Below are 27941 nucleotides of genomic sequence, written 5' to 3'. Positions count from 1 at the left end.
GAATCACAAAGGCACAAGGCATATTTCCTGGGGGCCATCCGAGGGGCTATCTCGGTGCGCGACTGGTCGCATCTCCTCCGTGAGCCCTTCCTTTTGCACTAAATTTTTGCGGAACTCGGCAAGGAAGAATGGTATGCAGTAAACATACAACTCTGATGGCTGAAGACGAGGCTTCTGCAAAGCCTGTGTTTTGAATAAAAACAAAATCCATGGCAGTCACAGACTGTCCGTGCCCCATCTGTCAAGCATGGCGAATCAGACCGGCACTTGAGGCACTTCGGGTACCTGCTTCTCGTTTTCCTTCTTGCTGCCCGGCCTCCCGAACAGGCCCGCTACGAAGCTCTTCCTGCGTTTGGCTACCTTGACTTTCTCGGGCTTCTCGCCAACGGGCGCCATCTCCTCCGCACTCGTGGGAGGCGTGATCTCATCAGCCAAAGGCGACGCCTTGATATTTGAAAGAGACTGTGGCCAAGTCAGTAGCAGCCCTCTTCGGTTGATCAGCCATCTGTATTCACCTTGACACTCAATCTCTTCCTCCTCGCGAATCTCGCTGGTGGTTCCTCGTCAATAACGCCCATAGCAGCGCCACCATTAGCTTCCTCATCCAAAGACTGCGCCAAAGTTTTCCCATTAAGGGCTATGTTCTCATCCTGCATAGCGACAAATCGTATCAAGCCCCTTGGTGGAGGTACCCCAAGAGCTTCCTCGAGATGCTCTGATAGCAAGTGGGCATTGCGCTGGTTCGTGCTGGTTTGGACGTATGGGGCCAGAGCTGACAGTGTCAGGGTGTAGGCGGGCTCAAATGTGCCGGCAAAGAAGATGCAAGCAGAGTGCTGGACTTGTACGGCGATGGAGGATAGAGGCCTTCGGTAACGCTCGGCAACCTTGGCGCTTAATTCGGTGATGAAGATAAATTCATCCCCAATCTGTTTAATTTGGTGAGTTACTGTCTTGATGCTGGGATCCCACTGCGTTACACAGGCGATCTTATATGGTGGTGGACTCACGATGACATTTGTCTTCAACTCGGCCACGACCATCGAGTCACTCTTTATTCTCTCACGGAATGTGTCCAAAACGCACCGGCCTGAGAAGGCTTCCTCGTAGTAGTGATTCTTCTGTCTTGAGAGTTCCGCTCTGCCCAGCGTCAAGGCTGTTGATCTGCATGCGTCCCCTGGTGGTCTCCGAGTGATGGGCTGCATGAGCTCGTCTATCTCGGTGAGTTGGGGCAGCGTCCACGGGTGTCTGTTCGCAACAAGTTGCCGCTCTGAGAGGGACATCATGGCAGGATTTGTCGGCTGTCTGGTCGAGGAGGATAACAAGAGGTGGAAAGCTATGTATATTCAAGCTGGAAAGCTGGGCTCAGGAATTTGTCATTCAGAAGGTGAAAGATGAAGTTTGATGAAGTTTGATGAGCCCTCAGTGTGCCAGCGAGGCGCTCCATTCAAAAGCCTTTGTCAGTGAGGTGCCACCACTGAGGAGGTTTCCAACGGACTCGAAATGAATCGTGATACTATATCTGGTGTAAACTCCCGTGTCACCCTTGTTGTGGCTTGCTCGACCGTCGTTTGGGCCCAGGTGCCTGTTTCATCACCGTGATCCGGATCTTGGAACGTCGTTGAGCGGAACGCAAGTATGTCAGATTATTCGTTGCCCTTCAGCGATGACATTGGAAGCAGAATTAGAGCGATAGCGTCTCCTAGTTGAAGGGTATGATATGTAGAACAGGGTTCATCTTGAGCTACGGGTCGTGACCCAGTGAATCGGATTTCCGCCTGTGATGCGAGTTTCGTGTCACATTGCCTGAGTGGACCGTTCTCACTCCAGTAAAAAAAAAACGTTCCAGCCTGCTCCTTCATTTCAAGCTCACACAAACATGTACGCCAAACAGACGACGGAAGGGACAATTTGGATGCCGGCTCCCGCTGCCGGGTCGGTAGGGAAGGGGCATGGGAGGGTGAAAAATGACACCTGGGCAACGACTAACGATGATTAGAACGAAAACCTGCGCTGTTTGATTTTCCGTTCACAGGATTCTCCCTGTACGAACGACTGAATCTGCAACGGGAAGGAAATTTATGTCTCGGTAATTTGTGCTACATGGTGGTCATAGTAGTAAGCTCGATGTCAACCAGTGGCCACTGATATCAGTCGCCAATCGGCCGATTTGAGGTCAGCGGACCATTCTCAGGAGGCAACGATCCAAGTAGTTACGCATGTGGATTTTGTACAGGAAAGAATTCTGTCATTAAGTATACCGTGAATGGCCCCAAAACGCCAAGGATAAATGAAAGAAGGGCAAGAGTACGAAATCCAGTCATGTAGCCCATTCACCTGTACCTTAAAAACCGTTGCACTTGACCCTTTCCAACCACGTGTGACCGTTGACGTAGCCTGTCTCTGAGAGACACATTGCGAGCATGATGTGCACCAATTGGCACCAGCTCAAGCAACGGGGCTTCCCTTTCTGGCCTGCGCATACGCATTTACGTGCTTCTCGACCTTGAGCTGCCAGCCCGCGGCACACAGAGCTACGGCTTCCAGGGGCACGAGTATGACAGCCAAGTATACGCTCGCCCAGGACTGGCCGCACAATGTGCCAAAGTGGGGGGCCTGCCCCATGTTGATAGACCTCCACCTGCACGTCCAGCTGAGTAGGGAGTCAGTCGTGGCGGAGGCGTTGATCGCGTAGAAAACGATGACAGCGACGAGTGCAGCTGCGAAGCCAACCAGAGGCGCAGCAAACATCGTGGGAGTGTGAAGAGGTGTGTTGTTGCGGAGCTGTAGAGAGTCAGTCATCGAAGACTTTGGTTGATGGCAATGAGCTCTGGAAGGCAAGGGTGAACGACTTACATGAGGCACCTTGCTGCACAGCAGAGCGGCGATGTTTGCAAGGGTAACCAGAGAACTTCCAACGACGAGAGCAACGGTTGGCTGCATGTCGAAAGAGTCGGGCCATAGAGACAGCGAGGGGCCCCCTTCAAGCCTCGTAGCGTTGTAGACCCTAATGGCATCGGCGGAGAGGCCCATGATGGTGATGCCGCAGAGAAGAGCGAGGGCAGTGATGGAAACCCTGGCGGCTTCTATGATCCTGAAGGTCTTGGTTTGCCTCTCGAGGTAGTGGTCGCTGTGGGACTCTACCTCAAAAGTAGAAGAGGAGGCCTGATGCTTGACTGACGCGTTCTCCATGGTGGGTGAGAAAAGAATCGAACCGGGGTATCAAAATAGAAAGATGGACGCAAGTGGAGGAAAGAAGAAGAAGAGACTATGCAGACAAGTGGGATAACAACAGCAACTACAACAACTAAAGAGACGAAACTTCAGAAGAAACGAAACAGAGGGAGGAAGATGTGTTTTAATAAACAAGCACGGGGTCGAGGGATGACTTCATATGTTTCCTCCCAATAAGGTTGTTCATGTCCCCCAGATTGGAAACAGATTGGAATAGGGAAAAAGCATTGCCAAGGGGCGGTCGCGTAACCGCCGCCAGCACGCAGGCGGCAAACTGTCGTCTAAAAACAGCCATGGACTATACAGCTGGCGGGCACTTGTGCAGTAGAGGCAATGGGACTGCCAAATTTACCCCACGGAGACAAGACCATCGTGGTCAGCGCGTATGCAGTGAGAATCGGGGGTGCAGGTTGTGTGTTTCCAGTTCCAGCCGTGAGTGACCAGGGCGAAGACAGCAAGACACAACCAGACAACCAGACAGACTGCAGACAGACAGACAGAAATAGCACTTCAGCCTCTCGGATTGGTCTGGCTGGCGGCATGGTAAAGTGGGTGATGTGCGACTGGAAGGCGATGGCAGCACGGGATTGGCTTGGAACGAGGTCGACTGCAAGCGACTGCAGGCGACTGCAAGGATGGTGGGTTGCTCCCGCTTCCCGCATCACCAACCCTGGGGCGTGCCTGGGCCGCCGTCAAAGGTGGGGCCTCGCCGTCAGCGGCCCGGCGCTTATGTATGTCCATTCGCAACCGCACAAGCTGCAACAAGGTACCCACATGAACTATGTAGCTAGATCCTCCTTTCCAATCAGAACTGCCGAAGCGGCCCCTGCACACTCCTCCCTCGACACCCATCAGCCATCTCTCATCATCTAGCTTGTTATGCTTACCATAGTATGCTCTTTGACTCGACAAGGTTCGCCTGATTTTCATCCTCATCCTCTCTCGCTCTCTGTGGACGACCAAATTGGAACCGGCACAATTGCCATGTAGCTCTCAAGGGTCCTCTCAAGGGTCCAGCCGCCTCGACTGAGCTAGAAGCCCTGGCTACAGTAGACCCATCCAGTTCGGGCTGGATGCAGCAGACCATCCACTTTGGGCGGCATCAAGTTCGACATTCCAGCTGTGCCCGTTCGTCAATGGTCTTGACACCTTCAGGCTGCCAGTCTGCCACTTCCCGCTGGCCCTGCTCACAAAGACAGCAGCCGGCCGGCGGATATGAGACAATTCTGCTTCCTACTTCTTGTCTCCGATCTCCGAAATGCCCCTTCGCCTGCTGGGCGTGGCTTGCCTGAGTCCTGCTGGTACTTCTCACGGCCCCGAAGGCTATCGGAGTAGAGCCTCGACTCTTTCCCACCCACCCACCTCCATCCGCCTCTCCCACGTGCGTCCCGACAGATGCGGCTCACGTGCGCTGTAAAGCCATTTCAAGCCTCGATCAGTAATCCAGCAGGCAATCTGCGCACACCTCAAGGCCAGCCGTCTGTCTCCTGCGCGACTCAACACCCACTCGTGCCCTTGATCCGTGCCGTGCTCATGGCCTCACATCCGTCGGGAAATCAACTCGCCTGGCCGGCTCCCGGCGGGCTTCTCCCGATCCAAGCGTAGACCGTCCAGACAGTCTCCCTGGCGCCCTTTCTCGCAATCGATAGTGGAAGAATTCGGTATGACCGGGTCGGGGCCAACGCCATTCTCGGTTCTGCAGCAGAAACCACAAATCGCCAGCTATGGCTCTGCTGCTGTCTTAGGACCTACTCAAACAGGAAGGTATCCCTTGTGCGTGGGTTCCGATACTATGATCGATGCAGCAAGACAAACATCATGCCATTGACAGCCGGTCAAGCGTCCATCGCGGACCGGCGAGACCGGCCGTTTACACACGACAGATGGGTCTAGCCTCCATCTTTTGAACCTGTACGCTTCTTACCTTGGTCCACGCTAACGGCTTGTTGCAGAAAGGGTTGAGCTGCCGAAGCTGGCGCTCTCCGCTCAGAGAAGCAGAGGTCATCGGGGTTGTCCATCTAGAGCTCTCGCATCTTGTCCTGCAGCAGCCCAAATTGCCGGCCCTCTAGAGCCAATGATCTGGGCTGTGGGTGAATCTGCACTCCAGGGTTTGTATGGCGGAACAAGATAAGCGAGGAGGCGGCGTGATCTGGTCACTGTGCTTTTCTGTACGAGCACGAGGGTGATGATTCATACTCTTCAGTGCCATGCAGTGAATCGAGCCCGGGGCAGCCAGATCTCACAGCACTCACGACCCGTCAGACCGGAGACGAGAAGCTGAGCCCTCTGGCTAGTCTTGCACAGCTGGTTTAGACAGCTCGACGACAGTGCGTGCTTTTCGCCTCGCACCCGCCACCTCTACGTTTGTTACACAGCTGAGGGGGCGTACGCTTGCATTACTCCGTTGAGACCGTTCACCGGGCCAGAGTGAAAGGTCTCTTGTACATGGACCAGCAACTGTAGCGGGCATGGTTCCCTGTCGGCCAAGCTTGTTGTGCGCTGACCTTTGCATGCTGGCACGTAGACATCTTTTGACAGAGCAGGTAGATTTTGGAAGAAGCAACCGATGCAGCTGTCAATCCCGCCTCGATCAGCCCACGACTGTGATCTTTGACCGACTTGGGGGAGCTGGAGATCTCGCATGCAAAGAAATCGCCAGGATAACCGAGCGGGCCTTCGTGAAAGACTCAGGTCCATCTCGCAGTTATTATTTCTTTTGATAATCCCATACTGCGCCGTTTCCTTCGTCTCACAGAGTTTAATAGGGCCAATTACTCCGGACGGTTTCATGAGCAAGGATCCGCACCCGGGCTTTAACCCAAGAGTACAGAGCTGTGATGACAACAGGGATAAGTCCCAGTTATCCGGACACGACGATGTTTCTCGGTCTCCAACTCACTATCGGCAGCCGCCCGCCCGTTCGTCATGGACAGACATCAGAGGGGCCCTGGGTGTTTGGGCGTTGGGCCCGCCACATCGGCCACATTGTTTCCTGCGAACCTTTGATCAATGGAGCTTGGCGTGCGCAGCAAGTGTCTTTGCGTACCAGCTACCTCGACTACATTGCGGTAATATACATACAGCATGTATGTTTGTACATGCAAGCTAGACCGCCTCGACCGCCTGAACACTAGTGTCTCGGGTGTCCGAGTTACTTTCCCTTTTTATCTTACTTTCACGAACTTCATGTGAGTCCACTCATATAAGGGTGATTTGCCATACCTGTTCTTCACTGTTGTCCAGACATTGATAGCCGGATTCCTGGGTCATTCTTTGCCTGTAACGTCTCAACACAATCGACGACAAATGCATACCTACCCATTCACTTGATTGCTTCTCCAAAATCAGACAGAACCACGTGGCTTGGCAGTACCTTGGCTTGATCTGATTACCGCGTCAGCAATGGAAGAAACCAATTCGGCTGAGCAGGGGAGGATCTTCGTACGCTCCCCCACATATCCTCTGTATTGACCTGTCACATATTGACCTCGCTCAGCACCTATTTTCCAAACTCCCGGCCGAGCTGCGATGGAAAATATGGGCCTTCAACTTACCGGGCCCAAGGCTCGTGTCTGTTCACTGCGGCTCTAAATCATTATCATCCGGGCTGGACAGTAACCACCATCGCCTTGCCCTGTCCTCATCCTTTGGTTGCACCTCACAGGCCAAGATCCCGCCGAATCTTCACGTTTGCCATGAGTCTCGCCGTGAATGTCTCCGGCAATACCGGGCGTCGTTTGGGATTGCCCGGCAACCTGGGCAGACGTTCTTTGATTCAGAACAGGATTACATGTATTTCGGTCCCCGGGACGGCTTCATGGCCTCCGAAGCAAATCTGCGGACGGTGCTGAGCCTGTGTGACCCGACCGAGCTGGCGCAGGTGCGCCGCGTCGCGATCAATGAAGCGTTGTTCTGGGTATATGATTCCGCATGGCACCGCCAGGCCCTATGCTACCATGAACATGACCATCACCACCACCAGCAGCAGCAGCAGCAACAGCAACTGCAAAATCTGCAGTTACAGACACCCCCAAGCACACCCGTTGAGCAGCATCACCGCCACAATCAGCACGGGCTTATGTCGCGAGAACCAGACACACCATCGCCATCTCCCGGCCCATTCCCACTCCCATCGCCGCACCCCGCAGCAGCGGCCATGACGTACACGAGCATAGCAGCCTCCCTGCTAGTCGACATCCTGCGCCTGATCCATGCACGCCTCCCGGGGCTGCGGGAGCTCGTCTTCGTCCCACGGGACGAGAACCCGCTGTACAGCAGCGACTGCTACCTGACCCGGCCCGCCATGGCACAGAACCGCCTGGCGAGGCAGGTGCGCGAGGCGATGAAGGCTGCTTTCGAGAGCGATGGTGCCGCCGAAACAGTCGCCGCCCCGTCGTGGGACTGGAAGATCATGACGTTGAGCGCGGACCCTGACCCTCCCTCCTACGACAAGCAGGTGCTCGGTTGGTGTGGCACCGGCACTGATCCTGCGGATAGGGGAAAGGACGGCAGTACGGCTGGCGTGCTTGGAACCAAGGGGATCCTGAGTGTGACGACGAGGCTGGGCGCGGTGCAGGAGAGTGCCAGAAGGTTTCTCGAGATGGAAATGGAGGTCGATGTTTGTGGGGAATGAAGGGTCTAGTAGTAGTTGACTCTGGCAGCAGGGTAGTGGCACACATCTGTGACTACTTCAAACATTAGATGACCTTGGTTCACTCCAAAATCATTCCATAATAGTTTACGCAACACGATTATGTCAGGATTTGGCGGTATACTTCAGATCTGACTTGATGGCCAACTATTACTTGGATCTGTTCAAGGCAAGCATTGGCCCGTATCATTCGACACGCGCGTTCCAAATTTACGTCCATGTCGCCCACGCCTCGGTCCGCTCATCGAACAGCTACCTTGGCCGTCTAAGCCTGCAGCAAATGCTCTTGATCCGGTAGGGAATACACCTTGTAACTGACCCCGTCCTTGCCCAGCAGACAGACCCTGGCGGGAACGCCTCCCCTAGAGTCATTCGCTTCCATGACTTCCATGCGAACTGGCACAAATGAGGCCACGTCCTCGGGAAGCTCCATCACCCGTACCGACAAGGTCAGCGACCCCTGTGTCAATGTTGCGATTCCGGACTCGTTGGCTTGATAGCGAGTGTCCACCGGCCTAAAGAGTATGCGAAGCAAACTCGGCTTCTGGTCTTGAAGTGGTAAAGGTCAGTCACCCCGAACGGCGATACACGAGTGGTGCTTGAAACATACCTTTGGAGTGACACAACGCCAGAAGGACTTCTTCATCCAGGAATTTAATGTCGATTATCCGGCCGTCGCTGCCTGGGTCTAAGCAATGGCTGTAGTACAGTGCGGTAGAAGGAGCGCTGCTGATGCCGTTGATCACCTCGATCTTGGTTTCGAAGATGGCGACTGCACCCATGTTCTTAGCATCAAGTGATTAATGAGTTTTTCGCTGGAAAAGACTTACTCTCGAAAGGGTTCTCCTCAGTTACCACAGCAGTGTACGTGATGCCGTCCACACCATTCTGGACAAGTAAACGTCAGTATTATGTAAAACGCAAATCAGGCTCACTACGTGGAGAACTCGACTCACAGGTTTGGGGACGGAGCACATTTTTGCATCCACAGAAGTGAACGTCTCCAGGCCTGAACTCTCACGAACCAACTCCAATTTTTGAGCCTGTCCAAAACGAACACTGCGCTTCTCCGCCTCCGCGATATTCTTGAAGACATCGCCCGCCTTCGCCGTAAGGAAGTCAACAACAAAAGCCATTTGTGTCAGACCTTTCATATACGAGCTCCCTGCCTCTTGACGCTTGAGCTGGTTGTCCAACTCATTTAGCACCCCGGAGCTGTCCTGCATGCGCTCCCAGTCCTCATCCCAGGCCTCTCGCGGCACCTTGGCAAAGTGAACGGCCATTGGACTGCTGACCAGGAATCTTTCGATGTACCGAAGTATCTTGGCCGGGTCGAGGAGAGCCTCTTTCTCCACGAATTCCTCGGGCACCGTGCTGGACGAGACGCGATCTATGGTCAGGCGAAGCCAGGACGAGAAAATGCGGAATAGCTCTAGCTCCTCCATCACGATGAGTAGGACTCTGTGGCAGATGAGATTGAGGGCAGATAATATGTCGACAAGTCGTGTTATTTCGGTATTTGTGAAGCCGACGTGATCTTCTTCCTCGTGGAACCTGGCGATGCCAGAGAGCCGGCTTAGGATGAGTGTGCAACGCTCTATGGCTGGGAGCATATTCTCATGTATGAGGTTACGCAGATTCTCTAACCCGGGAATGACTGCTTTCTCCCAACGCTTGTGTCCCTGATGAAATCAATTAGACGAGAGGCCCTGAAACACAATATGAAGAGGGCTGACTTACTCGTTCCGCGATGCTATCGACCAGCCACTCTCTGACGGGGCGATGGACATGACCCGTCAGCACGGTGTGATAGAGGGCCTGGACGATATTCGCAGGACCAGACCCCATCTTTTGGAGGTCTTCTTGGATGTATGATAGGAAGCGGGAGGGCAGTTCTCGCGTTGACGTCCACTCGTTGACGATGTGTGTTTGCGTTTGCTTCAGGTATCGCAGTAGCTTCTGCAATGTGGTCGTTTTAGACGCCAGGAGTGACAGATTCACTGGCGAGTACGATACAAACCTCAGATCCATGGGGATTAAATACAGATGCTTCACGCTCTCCTCGCCACTTTTCCGTAGTAATAGAGAGTGAGTTGATACCTCGGGATGAGCGGCGTGCAGGCCAAGTTGATAACCACCATCGATTTGACTTGAGTTTGGGCTTGGGCCCTGTTTGATAGGAATTTTGAAACTCCCAATGGGGAAGGAGTCGTAGATACTCAGGTGCACACAGCCGTCTCTCGTCCCAACAGCCATGACATCGACCACGTCATTGTCTTCGGGCCTCAGCGGCGGGAACATGGACTCCAGGGATGCAGTTGTTGAGAATATAAACATGTCGTCTCCGATGCCCCCAGAGACCGGCAAGGGGCTGATCTTGGGCAAGGAAGTATCGATTTCGAGGAATGTGAGCGCGTGCGGCAAGTCTGCGAGGTCGTCGGCCTTCCCTCGTGCCAAGTCTCCATGGCGTAGCTCATCTGCTGAGGATAGCCCGAGACCTTGTAGCCTCGAGGCGATGTCATTGTCACCACCAAAGTGGCGCTTTCCTGTCAGGTTGCGGGCCCAGGCAACATGTGTGATAGGCTCTGGATCTGCGTCAAGGTCTGCTGCATCCTGAGAGACGCTGATGCGGTGGACAACCTTTGTGTTTTCCACTCCCAGGAGGCGGACAGTGCCGTCGTCCCATGCCACGGCCAGAAATTGACCTGGAATCGAGTCAGCAAGATTTGTCCGAACGAGGAGTGCCACTCTGGGGAGGGGGGGGCAGCAAACCATCTGGCCTCCAGCACAATGCCTGGATTGTGTGGACGCGGTCAGTGTTGCTAGAAACCAGCTCGCCTTGGGCACGCCTGATTGCCAGGGTGTTGGAACCACTGATGGTTGCCGCGAGGTTAAGCGTGGGGGAGCATGCGAGCAGCTCCGGTGAAACTGGCGCTGGGAAACTGCTCTGGCTGAACAGGCCAAGCTTCAGGGCTTTGGCAGACATTGCTCTCGTGATGAGTATGCCGAGGCCTTGCAGACTTCATGGCGCTCAAGGATACATTGTTTTTGCAGGTTCTTGGGCACTCAAACCCGAATCAAGTGTGGTCTCAAAGGGTCGCGTCTTGTGGGTGTGGAAGTCGCGTTCTGGGCGGTGCAAACACGCCTGCCTCCCGAGTCCCCTCAGGCACCTAAGTACTAGTACTTGGCCACCAAAGGGACAAATGGGACTTTCGGTAGGCACAATTCGCAACCATTCTAGTTCATGGCTGCTGTCACAAATACACAAATTTCAACATTCAAGATTCTCTCATGAAGATCATTGGAAGTGGTTTCTCCAATATACAGTAAAAGTACAGTACAGCACTACCTGCTTAGGCAATTCTTTGCTATCCAGGCCAAAGCGGCCCAAATCCCCTAAAACACACAAACGCCGCCGTGAGCATTGATCTTGCTCTATTTCCGACCAACTCCATCCTAATGACTCCTGTGCCTTGCAGAAATCCGCACGGCTCGCTGTAACCTTCCAAATGCTTTCTGCACAAGTGCTATGCAAGGTATCGCAATGTATGATTAGCGTTCATCTCCCTTCTCCCCCTGTTGAAGTCCGAAGATGAGGACGGCCACTCATGCCTCCCAACCTCACTCATTGTCGCTGGATGCTTCCTCAGCATCTTCCAGTTCAATCAGGACAGGCTCTGCCTCCAAATCATCGAAGGCACTTCCACCCTCCGAGTTGACTTCATCGTCCCTCTCCGCGGCAGCTTCCTCCCATACGTTGTGGACCTCTGCCTCTGCCTCTAGAGCTTTGGATTGGTCAAAGACAGATTCGTCCGCTCCTGCGTCGACTTCCTGTGCTAGGAACAAGTCACCCCACGGATTTCCTCCAAATACGCCACCCCTCCCGGCCGATTCATCTTCGGTAGCCTGTTCTCTGGCAACAAGACTCAGGTTTTCTTGGACTTCCCGCGCTTGCAGCTCTGACAGAGTGACCGATGGTCTTGGCGATCTGAACACCCTATGTGCTTCATCGTGCTCAATGACCTCAGCATCAACTTCCGACAAGAAGTCCGCATCGTTGTCGTTTGCGCCGTCTAACATGGATGGCTGCGTGGATGGCTCGAAGGCGTCGTCTAGGTAATTGACTGGCTCACTGTCGTTCTGCACACTTCCGGTTGCCCCTTGACGCATGTAATAAACCACACTGCCAGGTGTGGATCTGCCGGAAGTTGCGCCATCCTACTGCGCTACATTCTCGGTCAAACCCATCTCTGCCATCTCCTGCTCATCGAATGGGACAGCGGTGCCACCAGCTGCAGTGCCTTTACCTCCCATTCCACCAGAGCCGCTGATGTCGATGCCGGAGATACTCTTGGTGAGATTGCTCAACACGCCGCCACTGTTTGGCACATTTTGTGGCCGAGGGACTTCCACGCCGGCGAGCACAGTATCACCAAATGTCTCCGCAGCCGAGATGCTTGGCCGAGGGCTGTCGGGCGCTTTGGGGCTTCCAGGAATGCTGTTGGCAGTGCTCTGACCGGGCCGAGGGCTGGCTGTGGCGGATCGAACTGCCTTTGCAACCCTGTCGGTGGTGGCCGCCGCGGCATCCAGAGCGCCATTCATCTCTTTGTCAGCCCTGTTGAATAGCTGATGCCACCATCGGATCTCATTGAGACGTGGGAATATCAGTCGCTCCTTGCCTCTGACATTATCATCAACTACGGGATCGTAGCTGGGGTTCGTGAACATTTCCCGTCGGCTGAGGAAGTAATCCCACACAGATGATGTCCGCTCATGGAGTCTGGCATCGATCCTCTGCTTTTCATTGTTCAGCAGGAATGTGCCGTACTGGCAAGAATGCAGGTGATAGAGGAGACGACGAAGGAAGCGTTCGTTGAACTCAAACCGATCGGGAAATTGTCGAAGGAGCTGATACACAGCGTCGAGGTACTGGTGAAAGACGGGGCTGATCTCCTTTTCTCGGGTTGCTTGGTCCTCGATGACGGGCGTTGATTCCCGCTCGCTGGCAGCAGCGGCAGCACTCAGATTGTCAGGGTCTGAATCCTCTTTGTCCTTGTCCGAACTCCAGGCGTGCTTCTTGAAGAAATTCTTGGCATTTTCAAGCACCTCACCACGCCCGTCGCTCTCACCAGGCATTATCTGAGCACCAGCCATTCCGTCATCCTGGACGCAAAACCAATTTGGGCAGCCCAAATGGCCCGACCGCTGGTGAAACATGTGTCCAAAAGACAGCCAGTCCTTCTCAATCAGCACAATGAATCCAGTAATTGTGCGGTAGTATGGATCGAGCATGAGCTGTGACAAGGCGCTCAGCTGGCTGGTGCGATCCCAACCATCTGAGCAGTGGATCAAAACATGTGAGTGTTGGATGCCAACCTGTCTGGCGATCAAGGCTGACCCATCCAGGATTCCCGTAATGTGCTTCAGCCAGTCACTCTTGGCGAGGAGGTCCTGATTGGGCGGTCCGCTCGAGATGTCTCCATCCTTGAGGGCGCCGATGACCTTTTTCAAGCTGTTCCTCATGACATGAATGTTCTGGATGTTCAGATATGCCTTTGACGCAAACTTGTAGTATTCCATGTTCTCCGAGCCCTTGCCCACAACCTGCATGGCCATTGAGTTGATGGCAGGTCGAGCATCAATGATCAAGTTGTGCTGCTGGGCACCAAAGATGATTCTCTTGCCCTTCTCGTCGTGGAAGGCATCACCGGCAGACAGCAGCTCTGGCTCTGCCTGGTCCGGATCAGTGAGGTCATGGTCAGACTTTTCCGAAAAGCCCTGCTGGGTGCTCGAGGAGCTGGCGCCCGAGGTCAAGGAGGGAGGGGCCTCCTGGATGTAAGGATTCGCGAAGCACGCATCGACCAGGGCTTCATCTTGACGATTGCGGTTTCCGGTGATGCCGACCCTAGGCTGGGAGCTTCGAGTGATGGAACAGTTGTTGACCGGATGCAGGTAGGTCAGGGTGGGCACACGGGATCGAGTACGGTGGGAGGCAGCATACTTCAAGGTTGCATCGGAGATCTTGTTGGGAACCACGAGCACAGACGGGTATGTCGGAGAGAAGGTGTAGTCTGCGTTCAGATCGGAGACCCTCCAGCCTTTGTCCTGTAGCTTGCCGCCGATGCCCTGGCGCCGGAACTCGGCTTTGGCGTCGTACAATTGCCAACCGTGGATAACGCGCTCAGTCTTTGGCGCGTGAAAGTCGAAGGCATGCAGCTTGTCTATGCTACCGAGCCGACAAGACCGAGTCTGTATGAGGTTGAAAGCATCCTGAGCTGACTTGTTGTCCGGGAAGTGGAACATGACAAAGTAGAAGTCGCGACAACGAACGCGAAGGCTAGATTCTCGTCCGGAGCTGGGAGGAGTTGGTCGAAACTCGCAGAACGAAATCATGGGGTATGCGACCCATGATTCTCGAGGGCGCTCTTTGGCGCCATTTCCGGTGGCCTCGGTTTTGAGCGGGGGCGCGGTGAATATGATGTGGTAGTCTGTCAGTCTGAGGCAGCCCCGAGTTGTCTCACCCCGGGCGACGGCGATGACGTCTTCTATGGTCTGCGAGTCGCAATTGTCAGTGTCGGCGCAGGACGCAAGACCAAAGGAGACGTGAAGCGATTCGCGAAGGATCGCTCTAGAGGCTCACCTGTCGAATTTCCACCATCTTGGAAAGAGGCTCATGGAGCCTATGTATGTTCTGGAAGTGCTGCTGCTGAATACTATTCCAGGGTTCTTAGACGATTGCTATTGAACGTTTGCTCGTTGGTGGCGGTGCGACAAGGACAGCGACAACACCAACGCCAGAGGCCAAGCTGTCGGGGACGTGACGATGATGCTGATGCGAGGAATTAAGTGGGACAAGAACGAGTGGGCCCTGGAACAGTAGGTCCTCAGTCAGCCCTGCAGCTGTGGTGAATGGAGTAGCGACAAGTGAATCAAGCTGAGAGAGTTGCACTTGCTTGTGTTCACTTTGGTCGCCCAGGTGTCGTCACATAGTCCGACTTACTTGTCGCAAAGCTGCAAGCTCCAGATGCCAGGTCAGAGTGGATGGTTGTATCGAAGCATGTGAGCGCGTGCTCTTTGCTGTACTGAGGCGTGCTGTGCTACAATGCGCTAACACGCTGCTTTGCGCTAAGAGAAGGCAAGGTACCTTGCTGGCTTTTCTCCCATTAATTGACCAGAAAGCTGGGTAGGTACCTGAGCTGAGTACTCTGAGCTGAGTACCCCGCGGTCCGGCGGTGGGACGGCTCCCGGCAGGCAATGTTGCCGGAAGCGCTCTACATAGTCCCGGCAACTACGCCCAGACTAGTTAGCGCCGGATTCGAGTACAGCAGTGCAGCAGTGCAGCAGTGCACCGTGCATTTCTGGCAACTCCTGACATTTCGAACAATTCTTGCTGCCCCTGCGCTCACGAAGGCGAGCTCTTAGTCCCACGAAGGGACAGAATGGCTTTTCTGATTGTCTATACAATCAGCATGACCAGACGTGCCTCCAAGAAAATAGATTAGTGATGCATCCGTCCAAGTGTGAAGACCCTACAATTTTCTTACAAAATCTGAACACAACACCTCAGCTTGCCGCTGCACCATTACAAGCCAACTAAACTACACCATACTTTCACTGGGGCGGTCTGTGCGCAGTAGCCCTACCCACCAAATTGCACCCGAATTTTCCATTTTGACCTTCTCCGCCTCCATTCTTTTTGAGACTGGTTGACCGATTGACTGCCCGACCTACCAACCTCAAACGGCCAGCGACCACAACAACTCGACAACCCTCCACCAAACCGCCAATAATCTCATCACGGTCAACCGATCACCGAACAACTGAGTCAACATGGCGGTCCCAGGTGCCCAGATGTAAGTTGCACCCACAGCATTACCCCCCTGCCACGAGGACCACGACGACAACGACATGGTGCTGCACACCCAAACTACCACGAGTCGACGTTGAAAAGCCCTTGAACATGGTGGTCGTTGCGCATCGTCTGGGGGAATTTCCTCCAGACTGTGACAATGACCCAAATGTGCTCGAGTGTTTTTGGACCTTTCATTCAATCCCAATCCTGCATGCGAGAACCCTATGACTGACAACATTCACAGCTCCAAGAGGAGAAAGTTCGTCGCCGACGGTGTCTTCTACGCCGAGCTTAACGAGTTCTTCCAGCGCGAGCTGGCCGAGGAGGGATACTCTGGCGTCGAAGTCCGCGTCACCCCCACCGTCACCGACATCATCATCCGCGCCACCCACACCCAGGAGGTCCTCGGTGAGCAGGGTCGCCGCATCCGCGAGCTCACCTCCCTCATCCAGAAGCGCTTCAAGTTCCCCGAGAACAGCGTCTCCCTCTACGCCGCCAAGGTCCAGAACCGCGGTCTGTCCGCCGTCGCCCAGTGCGAGTCCCTCCGCTACAAGCTCCTCAACGGTCTGGCCGTCCGTCGTGCCTGCTATGGTGTCCTGCGCTTCATCATGGAGTCTGGTGCCAAGGGTTGCGAGGTCGTCGTCTCCGGAAAGCTCCGTGCCGCCCGTGCCAAGTCCATGAAGTTCACCGACGGCTTCATGATTCACTCCGGTCAGCCCGCCAAGGACTTCATCGACAGCGCCACCCGTCACGTCCTTCTCCGCCAGGGTGTCCTCGGTATCAAGGTCAAGATCATGCGCGGCTCCGACCCCGAGGGCAAGGCCGGTCCTCAGAAGTCCCTGCCCGATGCCGTCACTATTCTCGAGCCCAAGGATGAGACCCCAGTCGTCCAACCTGTCAGCCAGGACTACGGTGCTAAGGCTGCCCAGGTTCAGGCCGCGGCTGAGGCTGCTCGGGCGCAGGAGGAGCAGGCAGAGGGTGAGGAGCAGCCCGCTGCGGCGGAGCAATAGGTGGCTTCTCCAGCGAGACACGCGCGACACCCATCCCCCCAACTTCCAACACGTTCGGACGAGTTCTTGAATGGTCCTCTGTCCCCAGGCGACAACCGCAATCCTTTTCGACCTCTCCCAACGGCGGAGGCCTCTTCGAAGCTCCTGATGGCGGGCATTGCCTTGGATGGATTCGCCGGTCATCGCCGGCATGTGAGCGACCCTGATAGCCTCTGAACGGGAAAGTGAGGCGAGGGAAGGAGGTTTTCCATCACAAAACATCAGGGCTCGGCGTAATTGAAATGCATTTTTGCTGGATTCAGGGACAGGGAACGTTGCTGGCTTCTGTTTTGTGGTTTACCGCGAGACCCGCACAATACGGACAGTGGAAGAGCAATGAGAAAATGAAAAGATTATATCCCACTTGCCTAGTGATTTATTGACGTGCTCTTGTTTGTCATGCACCTGTGCCATAGAATTGATATGCTTGTAGAGGGCTCTCCCTGGCTACTCACCAATGTCTTAGACGCTATACACAACGCTACCCAGGATTCTGCCATGTGATGTACCTCCTATTCTCTTTGTAATTGTACTCGGCCACGAGTCTCCTTACTGACGGTCTCCGGCCTCCATATCCTTCCACACACGCCTCATACCCCTGCGGTTTCCAGTCTGCTGGTGCACCAAGCTTGGCTACCGCACAGCGGAATCGAGTCAGCAAGCAGTCTACGACGCGCCCAACAGCTTTCCAACACATCCATCTACAATCTCCTCTGATCCGAACGACCAAGCGCTGGGAACACCCATTCTGCGGGCGTAACAAATCGGCTGACGTCCAGTCAAGCCATGGACCAGACAGCCAAGGCCGACGACCCTTGCTCATCCCGCACATGTTGCATCTATCGCGCCGCCTCGCCCTCCGACTCACTGTCAGAGTCGTCGTTCCTCCTCCAGAACGGCAAAAGGTGGCGGGTACTCCGACGATCCTCACCGCGCGCCTGGCCAGACCCGGACGACGCCCCAGCGGGGACTGTGCCGTAGGAAGGCGCGGCGCCAGAGCCGGCGACCATGCGGGCCTGCGCGTCGGGCTGCGAGGACACCAGCAGCGGCGCGCGGGCGGTGGCCCTGGGAGGGGCGGGCACGGTCCTGTCCGCGGCGGCCCTCAGGCTCTTGTTGCCCTTGTCTCGCAGGAACGTCTCCACGCGCATGTAGTTGCGCGTGTTTGGCTTGATGATGGCCGTGAGGATGTCGCCCACGATCGGGATGAGCTTGATGGCGAAGTCGATGAGGGCCCAGATGAGCATCGCCACCAGTGTGGATGCAGGGAGGCCACCCTGGACCTTCCTTGCGGCGCGGATGAGGGTCAGGGCGTTGATGAGCGAGATGATGTCTGAGGGGGTTGTGTTAGTGAAGCTTACGGTCTCAAGGGTGAAGGGCGCTTTCTGTGTTGTCATCACGGTCGTGTGCTTGCTCCCTTATGCCTCTCACAATGACCATGAGTGGACCCAGGTTGCCCAGGACAGAAGGAGGTTTTCTTTCACAGTACACTACTTACCACCCACAACAGGAAGCAGACCCCAGAGGGTCACGGTACCGAATTGGATATGTAGACCGCAGCAGCAGTGGCAGTCTGCGTAATTGTATTAGCCTTCATGTTACCAGAAGTAGTAGATAGAGTGAGTGAAGCCTATAGGAGTGTCTCAAGTCCTCCTTGTCACTTGTCAAAGAGCACCAGGTCTTTGCATACAAGACGCTCTCGCCGGAATTTAAGAAGTGGGAAGTGGAATTGCGTGAGGGCAGCAACATACCAATCCACCACTCATACCGATAGGCCTTGCGCTGTATCGTCTTCAGCACACGCTCGTCTTGGGTGCTCAGGCCCGGCGGCAACGGCTTCTTAAGCTTCTTGCGACGGCCATCCTCTGTGACGATGATGTTGTATTTCGGGTTCTAGAGATATTGTGACTGCGTGAGCAAACATACGACTTATCCACCTCTCACGCTCTCTGTCTCTTTGTCTTACTTCAGGCCCGAAATTGTCCTCCAGCTTATCCCCTACGTATTTCGAGGCTGCGAACTTTGCAAGAAACGCCATATCTGTGAGAGGTCACTTTGAGAGGAGGCTGTAAATGAGATGCTGACAGGTTATGTGATGACGAGGTACTTCGCTTCGCTATGGAATCAGGTGAGGTTAGAAGTACCTTGGCACACGTCTGGTCGAGGCAAAACGTCAAGGTTGTTGCCAGAAGAGGTCTGTCTTTACCGCCTGAGCTACTCGCCAGCTGGTCCCAGCTGTGCCCAGCTGAGTGACTGGGACACACCCCCTGGAGCCTTGATCCATTGAGAGCTCTCAAAAGAAATGACAAGAGCTGTCAAAGACAATAAAGCTGATAACAATTTTTATTGCCATCTTTCGTCTCGGGATGCTCACTTAACGTTGCTGGTGATGCACTTCCAAAGTGCCTAGCGAGAGAAGCGTTAAGCCTCAACTTCGAGCGCCTAACAATCGTGGATAATTCGGCCACAACAACGTGAGCAAAAATTGTAAATTCTTTACATGACAGGCCTTCAAGGCCGTCTCTTCTATAGTGAAACTGAGTGTTCATGGTGGAAATTTGGCCTTGATCCCCGGCCACGAAATCGGACCCATTTGTCCCCCCCAATGGTGACAATACCAGTGAGCCGTGCTCCTCATCGTACAAGTACAGCTCCCCCGGAAGAAAACCAAGACATGTTCAGCAACCCCGTAAATATCCAAGACGCCAGATGCCCATTGTCAAATCCCCAAGCCCAAGCCTTCCCACCTTCCTGCATTGAATGCAGCCCATTGCATCGCGTCATGTCGTGTCGTGAGGTCGCCGTTCTCCTTTCCTATTCGCTGAAGATCACCTTCATGTTGGTCTTTCGGCGTAGTCGTTTAAGCCTTTCGTCACAGCGGGGAGCTCAGGTGCCCAAGCGGCTCTAGATGTCGACAAGGTGTGAATATACAGGGCGGAGTACCGCGTTTACGGTACATTTATAAAAAAGCAAATGCGACGCGAGAGGTACCGAAACTCTAATCCGCGAACTCGGTCTTCCAATCCGATCTGTTGATCGGTGACTGTCCCGTTGATCACCGCTCGCCAGACTTTGGCTGCTGTGTCTCACTTGATTTCGATCTCCCGTTCGCCGACGCTGAGCCGTTCTGCTTCGTCCCCCTGCCACTGCGTTCGTCGTCGCTATCCTCTGCGAGGTCCGTCAGGCCGAATTCGGCTGCCTCTTCCTCGTCGTACGCCCGCATCAGGCCCTCGCGGTCGCTGCCGTGACCTAGACTCCTACGAGCCTCCATGCTCATACGCGTTTGAATCTGCGATATCATGTCCGTGCCCACGGAATCGTCACCGCCTCGCCCAGAGATCATCTTGAAACCGTTAGGGTCGCTACGTGACAGATTCAATAGGTACACGCCCGTGAAGGTGACGAGGAAGCCGCAGAGAAGGGAGAGTGTGTTGATCGGGTCGGTAGTGTTGAATCCGCTGTAGAGGATGAAGGAGGCGCAGAGTGTTGCGGTCGTGAAGGTTACGTAGTAGAGTGGGTTAACACTGCAGAAATTAGTTAGGAATGTAGACACGGGTGCGGCAGGCTAGATGGGAGGCGTACATGTTGGTGGGGAACTGGCTCAGCGCCTTGTTGAAGTAGTTCATTTGGGTCAAGATGCAAACCGCCGTGATGATCATGAACACATAGGTCGAGGCGTGAGTGAATTGGTTGTTGCCCGCAAAGGTCAGTTTGAGGGCGATGCCGAAGGCCTTGATGGCCATGACTGACACTGATCCTACAAGGGAGCAGATGCTCAGGTAGATCAGGGGGTTCTGTTTGCCGTATACGGGAGCAATTCTGTAGATCATGAAGACGGAAAAGGCTGTCACTGTAATGGCGTATATCAAGAAACCTAGGAGACAGTCAGCATCCACTGTCGGGGAAGGTAGGACAATCGCATCTCACCAGGCCTAAGGGCGTATGCGAGTATGGTCTCGATAGTCTCGATGTCCTCGTCTGGCGGCGCATGTAGCACGATGATGACAGCGCCAATGAGGCAGATGGCACACCCGAGCCTCCCTAATATTCCAAGCTCTTCTTTGAGAAAATATGATCCCAGCACCGCCCCTATCAACACCGACAGCGCGCCCAGAGGCGTGACGAGAATGGCCGGCGCGAAGGCGTACGCTGCGAAGTTGCATACCTCGCCGACAACCACTGCATCACAAGTATCAGTATGTTGAGCAGAGCGGAGTCGAGCATGATGGTGCTCTCTTACATGTGCAGATGCCGGCCCACCACATAGGATTCCGGAGATATACGAAACCATCTCCTTCAAAGCCATGTGTTTCTCCGGCTTGGTTGAGGCCCTGCCGCGGTATAGTCAGCCAACCCGTTCGTATGGATGTGTGCTCGTCCCAAGGGAGTGGACCCTGTTCTCTCGAATGTGCGAATAAGAACTACCTTTTTCGTTATGACGAAGCTCGTGCCTGCGCCGCCAGATACGTCAGTCAAGACCGTCCTAAAAGGGAAGGTGGGAGGAAAGAGAGGGATGCGCCGTACCGATGGCTAAGCTAGATGTCATGGCCAGCCCCAGGCCGATATATCTGCAACGTCCAATGTGGTCAGCGCGAGGTGTTCAGCAAGGGCGTCATGGCGTCGCTGGGCGATCGACCAAGTGCCAGGTCCGCGAGTTGCTTGGAGCGAGTCGTACTTTTCCTCCATCATCATATTGTAACGAGCGCAACAGCAGCGAGGCGCTGCTTCTGTCTGTCCAGAGCCGTCTCGAGTTGCGGAGAGCGCAATGAGCGCAATGAGCGCGGGCGCCCGGAATGTCGAGGTGGCCCGAGGGAGTGAAGACTTCGCGCCAGGCGAAACAGGGGGTGTGGTTGTGAAGAGACGGGTGGATTAGACGGGTGTTCGGTTCACGAAGGGCACAGGCAGAGATCAAGCAGGTCCGCCGCGTCAACTGATTTCGCCAGGGCCAGTGCTCGTCGGCGAGTGGGACAGTGGACGGATGGATGAATGGGCGATGGCTTGTGTGTTCGGTTGTTGGGTTGGTGTCGTGATGCGATGCGTGGCCTTTGTCTTCCTTTGCCGTCGGGAGGTGGTTCGGCCAGGGAGGTGTTCGATGGTCGAGGATCACTGTGGTGTGTGTGTGTGTGGGGGGGATGAACAAATCGTTTCAATGTTCCGACCCCGTTCCAGGACAAGCGGCCAAGGCCAAGAGAAAAAAGAGAAAGTCGTGCACCAAACGGGGACGCTTTCCCCTTCTCAGCAAGGTCGAGGACAGGTGTACTGGACCGTAGTGCGTACGGGAGGGAGTCAAGAATCTGGGATAGAGATAAAATTGGCTGGGCAGGGGGAACCGATGTTGCTGGGTGCGTTTTGGCCGATAGTCATTCGCAGCGCAGGGAGAGGGCTGGTGAGGTCTCTGGAGGTCTGCAGGTCTGTTGAATTGAATCGGGTGGGCATGCGGCCTCGTTTCATCCATGGGCGTGGACGTCACTCTATCCCTGGAGCTAGTAGCCCTCTAGCGGCAGCACTCGTGGCCTGCACCTGAGGCGGCATAGCATGGTACCTGGCGCCCTCTGCCTGTCCGGGTGGGTGGGTATCTACCTAACCCAGACGGGCCTGGGAACCTTGGAAGCAGGTACGTACTGGTCCCTTGCTTCGCTCCGCCAGGGCAAATCGATGCCCCAGGTTTGGAATACGAGGGGCCTGTCTGCTTGTGCCTTGTCATGGGCTTGCGCAATTGCAGATGGCTGAGTACTTCGTAATGAAAAGGTACTTATTTCCCTGCCCACCTTGACTACGATAGACTACATATCCGGCGCCAGCCAAACAACAATCTTAACGGCCAGAGGCCAGCTTCGCCCTGCCGCCACTCATCACAAAGACTACCTGGCAATCCAATTCCCGCTTGCTCGCGCGCCAGCTGTTAAGAGTTGAAACGTCGGGTGCCCGGGTAGACTTCCCTACCTAGGTACCCGCCTTGGTGCTGCGGATAGGCCAAGCAGATCAACTACTCAAAGCCCATCCTCCAATGTCAACTTAGGCCAGGTGTCTGGCACGATTACACATAAACACTATTTACGTACACGAGCCAGCTATCGATGCAGCATTTATAAGAAGAAAAAAATCCGTTGCATCTGCTTGGTGAGCCCATGTCCTACCCATGTGCCATGCCACTTAACTGTATGTGGGTCTTACCCTTCGACACAATACGTATTGTGTGTCGAAATACCACCTCCAGCCCTCGATAGCCGCAGTGATGATACAAGGAAACAACCTTCACTGACGTACGAATGTACCACTAGTGGGTGTGCGTGTGTGTGGATATGTTGGCTTTGCTTCACCCGGGGCTTCCAGGGAAATAAAATGGGGGCCAGAGAGAGCTCCGCGTCCCACAAGATGACGATGAGCTGGGCCCAGAGCCTAGACTAGTCGCAGGTGGAGTTGGCCAGGCTCTCAGCTCTGGCACCTACCTGCTGTACACATGCTGACAAGGCTGCAGCAGCAAAGACGCTGGTGTCTATATTGCTGCAGTTCTGTAGAGGCCGTTGAGTCGTCATCGCCAGAGCATATAAAATGACTGATCAAGAAATCCGTGGGGAGAACCCGAATCTCGCTTCTCCCAAAGCAACAAGTCGCGCCCTCGCCTGTTTTGGCGGCCCCGTCCCACCTCAATTCTCTCCTATCGCACCAATTTTAATAGGCCTGCTTGGAATGCCGCGATCGTCACGCCTGCTCAAGTCCGACAACTGATCAAATACCCGAGAGTTTCCATGTTGCAGAGCATGCCACTCCAATCATCCCTTTCTGAATCGACGGCCAGTCGATCTAATTGAGCCAGAATCATACCACAACGTTGCCTGCGATGTTCACTGCAATCACCAATGAACTTCTCTAATCACCAGGAAGGCTCCTTTCGCATTGATACAGAGCTGCTCTACATAACCCAAGAACCCAAACAGCCATGCTTTTCGTGATATCGCCGCCTACAACGCCTGCGAAAGCAGCTCTGCACACGCCGACAGACCTTGGTAATCCCCTCAACAAGCCTTATCTATGTGTACACAAATAAATCATTGTCCTGCGCGAGCCGACAAGACCGTTCGTCTCGTCAAGAAAGATACTTAGCCTTCTTGGAATGATCATAACCGACTCGCCCTACCAACTCGGACGTCGTCATTCTTGAACTGCTGTGCACCTGTCTTCTGTGCCTGTCTATTCCTTCCTCCGTCACTCTGCGAGAACAGGCCATGCGGCGGTGGAAAGACATCCTCCAACCTCGTGGGCCCTGTGACTCCCCCTGAATCGAATGCGGCCAATATAATGGCAAATTAGAATTTCCAGTCGCTGCTCCTCGGGAAGCCGTCATGCAAGATGTCGCACGGGCGCAAGGTGATACTCGAAGGCCACACATAGCTGCGAACGAAGAGACTTGAGGTCGTAAAGGCGGCCGGGCTTCTCTCCGGATCAAAACTTACCTCTCAAATCAGTCGGAACCGTTGATCATTTCTTCTGTGCTTCAGCTCTCCACGTTGCTATACGGAAAGGGGGGTTGTAAGGGCAAGGGGTGTAGAATGGAGGGGGGGAATCAGGATAAAAGATGTGCAAAGGGTGCAGATGCACTACAATTGCTCCCTATGTTCGGGTTTTTTGACCCATAGTCATGGCAGATTGCTTGATGAGGTCCGAGCAGACGAAACCACACCGAGCAGCCACCTAGGTGCGACGACGCTTGGCAGCTGGAGTGATGTTAGCACATGCGCGTGTCCCCTTGCTGTAGGAGGACTGACTACTATCGTCACCTAGACCAACATCGTCCTCGTCTGCTTGTCTGCCTCTCTTCACAGAGAGGCTCGAAGGAGACAGGTCGGTCTGGTTCTGATTTCCAATGTCAAATTCGTCTTTGTCGTTGTCGTTGTCGTTATCGTCGTCGTCATTCCAATGGATCTCGTCGGTCTGTCTCTCCGGAGAGCCAAGCTCCGGCTGTGAAAGGGTCTGAATCAAATTATCGGCATCTGCCAATGCCTGGCTCGCAGACGTTTCGTCTCCATGGCCGTGCCCTTCTCCGTCTAGAGTTGCTGTGGCACTGGAATTGTGTGAGGTCGGTCCTGGCGTGCCTGCAGATGCTGCAAATACTGCAGACTCGGCGGGCTCCTCTTCGGTCGCCCCAATATCAAGGTAGTCGTCGTTTTCCGCTGCGTTATAATCTTGGAACTTGAAGTCAGCCGATATGCGTTGTTTGTGGTTGTAATAGCCATGATTCGCAGCTAGTGGGTCTTGAGTGTTCACAGTTGACGGCAAATTGCTTGACCAATCCCCCGTGGCAACAAGGGCTTGCTGAGCATCGATCAAAGCAACTTCGACCAGCCGGTGCTCAGAAACTCGACGAGTTCCCTCAGACTCGACCAGGACGTTGCCTGCAATACCAATAGCAGTTGGCTGGCCGGACATGCAAAATGCGCAGTCACATATTTCAGTTGATGCAGTGCATCCGCTTAATTCCAAAGAAGAAAGGTTCTCACCATCAGTAGGGCCATCATCTCCCTGGGAGTGTTCGTTTCCGGCCTCGGCGTTTTCTTCTGTTCCAGCCACTTCTTCCCTACCGACGAGGCCGTCCTCCACATAATGTTCGCCTTCAGACCCGTCATCCATGGCCTCTGCTGTCAGGTCTTCATCTTCACCCGGTACCATGTCGGCGTTTTGATGACTTCCATCTGCGCTCTCGTCGTGCAAGGCATCCGTTGCCACCAAGCCAAATTCATCTTGCGCGGCTTCACCAGACACAGATGCGTGATTGTCGTCCTCATCGTAATCGGGATGATCTTGATCAGCCTCTGCCGAGAGTAACTCATTTACTGAGTCATTCACCACTTCTCCCTCCACACCGCTGGAGTTTGAGGTGTTGATGACTTCCTGTTGGCTCTCACTGAGTCGAAAAGGGTTGTACGGCTGCTCAGTCTGGTGAGATGCACTCAAATTGCCCTCGGCCTGGGCATGAGACTCGTCGAAAGACACATCATCAGAGTCCACAGCCTGGCCACCTTCATCATAATCGTTTGACTCGTCCTCGACGGCTACAAAGTCGGGAGTCCCCTCGTAATAAAATGCGACTTGGGACAATCCCCTGCCCTCGTTAGCGCTGTTCGTCAACTCTGCGAGCCGATGCAAACAATTTGGACGCGTTTCCAGATAGATGTAGAGCTCAGGCGTTTCGGAGTCAATATCATCAAGCTTCACAAGTCGATCATACAGCTCTAGGACTTGACCGAAAGTTGTCTGCTCAAGGAAGTCTTTCGTTGTTGCCTCTCCGAACTCGAGTCCAAGTCCGTCCACTTTCACGAAAAGCTCATCAGAAGCTTGAAGATCCTCCGAGATGACTTGGCGAAGACCTGGTAGAAATTTTGATAGAGGCTGGTCAAGTATGTCCGTGTTCTCGAAAAAGTAGTCATCAGGATCAGCATCAGGAGACTCTGCAAAAAGATAGAACTCCGCTGTTCCGTATGACACCCTTACTCGGGGATGCTCCTCCAAATGCTTGGATTCTCCCGCTTTTTGGTCATCGACGTCCTCGAGAGCATCGACTGTTTCGATAGCGGCCTGAGATGCGACAGTATCGACGAGGTTAGAATCGTGTTCAGGACTCGTGTCCCGGGTGAACTCCTCGCGGCGAGGTTCAGCCATCAACGCTTCGTCCTCGATAACTTTGTCCAAATGGTCGCTTTCCACAGGCAGCTGCTCCTCATCAACTGCTTGCATCTCGGCAGTTTCTTCAGCACTGGCACCTCCAACAGGTGCCTCGTCTTCAAAGCGCTCTTCCTCCTGGTGCGGATACTCAAAATGTTCCGTGACAACTGTTGTGCTTTGGACGACTTCTTCTTCGTCTTGCTGACCAGCGTCGACGAGGCTTCCGAGCTCTTCTGCCGTTTCTTCGTAGTAGATCTCCTCCTGGTATTTCTCGCTCTCTCCATACTGTGCCTCGTCTGCGTGGTGAACATTCTCGCCCTCGGTGTTAGAACCCAGTGCATCGCCTTGGTAGGCTTGGTCGACATCCTCGGTGATAGAACCAAGTGCATCGCCTTGGTAGGCTTGGTCGACATCCTCGGTATCTGCTGAAGCGTCAAATGTGGACACCTCTAGATCGTGTTGATCCTGGACCTGGCCAGGCATCCGGTCTTCGTAAAACTCATCAACTGCCTCATGTGTGCCATGGCCTTGGCTTGAATGAGTGTGAGCGTCGTCGAGCGTGTCATTGCCTTCAGTCTGATACGTCGACCCTTCATCGGTGGATTCAAGTCCTCCCAAAGCTTCCAGATTCTCTTCATTACCACCAATATCGAAGTCAAACTCCTCATCTTGAATAACGTTGACGGTGTCATCTTCGAATCCGACCCCTGTGTTGGCCTCCAAATGGCCTTGCTCCTCCGCTACAGCCTCCATCATCTCGTGGCTGGCAGATTCCAGACCAATCGAGGCAGATTGTAAAAGCTAGAGGGCAGTGTACGGACGCCAGAACCGGGGCAGGTCGCTTGCAGGCAGAAAGATCACAAGTCAGATTCGGGACAACTCCTGGTCATGGTACTCGCGGCGATGGCAGGAAGTGTGGAGGAAAACAGCTCAACAGAGTCGCTGAGGTAGAGGAGCTGTTTGCGAAAGCTTGAATACAGGTGAACCAGGCGGCCAGGTAAAGAGTGACCAAAACCTTCGGGGCACAAAGTTTGATTGGGTGAGTGTTCCGTTCAGAGTTCAGCTGTCCAGGTGCGTTCCGTAGGTCTTGATACCATGGGCGTCAGGATGCGCGCAAATAAGAAAGGCGCGTTCCGAAGGTAAAGACGATAGTAGAGGCCAGTGAATGGTCGCAGGTTGGGAGCAGCTGAAAGAAGGTGACGCGAACGGCTGCTTGACTTTCGCATGGCGTCGCTGACTAAATGCGCCTGCTAGCGAGCCACCGCGTGGGTAGGTAGGTAGGCGCGCACCGTGGTAGGTAGCAAGGTAGCTTAGGCACCTGGTCAGAAACCGTAATTAGGCATGTGGAAAGCATGGTCTGCCTGCCGGGTGGGGCTGCATTACGGGCCAGGGGTGTGCTGCTCTGCGTCCAGGCCAGCTCGCACGAGCCACCCAGCCAGCTTCAGGACAGCACTATCAATTAATGGAAGCCAAGTTCAATACAGGGACAACAGCCCAACTC

The 27941-nt window shown here is 54.4% G+C and overlaps 9 protein-coding genes across 9 annotated transcripts; 2 read left to right on the top strand and 7 right to left on the bottom strand.

Moving 5' to 3' along the window:
* Window positions 1–255: 255 nt before the first annotated feature.
* On the bottom strand, window positions 256–1283 carry J7T55_009218 (uncharacterized protein; the record flags this gene model as incomplete). The annotated part of the gene is made up of 3 exons (XM_053142161.1): window positions 256–462; window positions 516–926; window positions 1008–1283. The coding sequence occupies 3 exons, from the start codon at window positions 1281–1283 to the stop codon at window positions 256–258; spliced, it is 894 nt and encodes a 297-aa protein (XP_052995059.1).
* A 1162-nt stretch (window positions 1284–2445) lies between these two features.
* On the bottom strand, window positions 2446–3189 carry J7T55_009217 (uncharacterized protein; the record flags this gene model as incomplete). The annotated part of the gene is made up of 2 exons (XM_053142160.1): window positions 2446–2781; window positions 2854–3189. 2 exons carry the CDS (start codon window positions 3187–3189, stop codon window positions 2446–2448), a joined length of 672 nt encoding a protein of 223 aa, XP_052995058.1.
* A 3444-nt stretch (window positions 3190–6633) lies between these two features.
* On the top strand, window positions 6634–7864 carry J7T55_009216 (uncharacterized protein; the record flags this gene model as incomplete). Its single annotated transcript, XM_053142159.1, has 2 exons — window positions 6634–6672; window positions 6728–7864. 2 exons carry the CDS (start codon window positions 6634–6636, stop codon window positions 7862–7864), a joined length of 1176 nt encoding a protein of 391 aa, XP_052995057.1.
* A 283-nt stretch (window positions 7865–8147) lies between these two features.
* On the bottom strand, window positions 8148–10868 carry J7T55_009215 (uncharacterized protein; the record flags this gene model as incomplete). Its single annotated transcript, XM_053142158.1, has 6 exons — window positions 8148–8431; window positions 8493–8654; window positions 8713–8770; window positions 8839–9564; window positions 9623–10587; window positions 10655–10868. 6 exons carry the CDS (start codon window positions 10866–10868, stop codon window positions 8148–8150), a joined length of 2409 nt encoding a protein of 802 aa, XP_052995056.1.
* Window positions 10869–11503: 635 nt separating this feature from the next.
* Window positions 11504–14540, bottom strand: J7T55_009214 (uncharacterized protein; the record flags this gene model as incomplete). The annotated part of the gene is made up of 3 exons (XM_053142157.1): window positions 11504–12014; window positions 12105–14434; window positions 14523–14540. The coding sequence occupies 3 exons, from the start codon at window positions 14538–14540 to the stop codon at window positions 11504–11506; spliced, it is 2859 nt and encodes a 952-aa protein (XP_052995055.1).
* Window positions 14541–15712: 1172 nt separating this feature from the next.
* Window positions 15713–16744, top strand: J7T55_009213 (40s ribosomal protein s3; the record flags this gene model as incomplete). The annotated part of the gene is made up of 2 exons (XM_053142156.1): window positions 15713–15735; window positions 15979–16744. The coding sequence occupies 2 exons, from the start codon at window positions 15713–15715 to the stop codon at window positions 16742–16744; spliced, it is 789 nt and encodes a 262-aa protein (XP_052995054.1).
* An 878-nt stretch (window positions 16745–17622) lies between these two features.
* Window positions 17623–18818, bottom strand: J7T55_009212 (uncharacterized protein; the record flags this gene model as incomplete). Its single annotated transcript, XM_053142155.1, has 4 exons — window positions 17623–18113; window positions 18279–18353; window positions 18532–18673; window positions 18747–18818. 4 exons carry the CDS (start codon window positions 18816–18818, stop codon window positions 17623–17625), a joined length of 780 nt encoding a protein of 259 aa, XP_052995053.1.
* A 1017-nt stretch (window positions 18819–19835) lies between these two features.
* Window positions 19836–21472, bottom strand: J7T55_009211 (uncharacterized protein; the record flags this gene model as incomplete). Its single annotated transcript, XM_053142154.1, has 7 exons — window positions 19836–20304; window positions 20363–20654; window positions 20708–20959; window positions 21021–21111; window positions 21206–21231; window positions 21305–21348; window positions 21456–21472. 7 exons carry the CDS (start codon window positions 21470–21472, stop codon window positions 19836–19838), a joined length of 1191 nt encoding a protein of 396 aa, XP_052995052.1.
* A 3000-nt stretch (window positions 21473–24472) lies between these two features.
* J7T55_009210 (uncharacterized protein) lies at window positions 24473–27193 on the bottom strand (the record flags this gene model as incomplete). The annotated part of the gene is made up of 1 exon (XM_053142153.1): window positions 24473–27193. One exon carries the CDS (start codon window positions 27191–27193, stop codon window positions 24473–24475), a length of 2721 nt encoding a protein of 906 aa, XP_052995051.1.
* Window positions 27194–27941: the final 748 nt, after the last annotated feature.

The sequence above is a fragment of the Diaporthe amygdali genome (assembly GCF_026229845.1).
Source record: "Diaporthe amygdali strain CAA958 chromosome Unknown NODE_10_length_1141467_cov_65_626103, whole genome shotgun sequence".
Taxonomy (NCBI): domain Eukaryota; kingdom Fungi; phylum Ascomycota; class Sordariomycetes; order Diaporthales; family Diaporthaceae; genus Diaporthe; species Diaporthe amygdali.
Note: the sequence above shows the minus strand (reverse complement) of the source record. Positions and strands in the feature narration are given on the sequence as shown.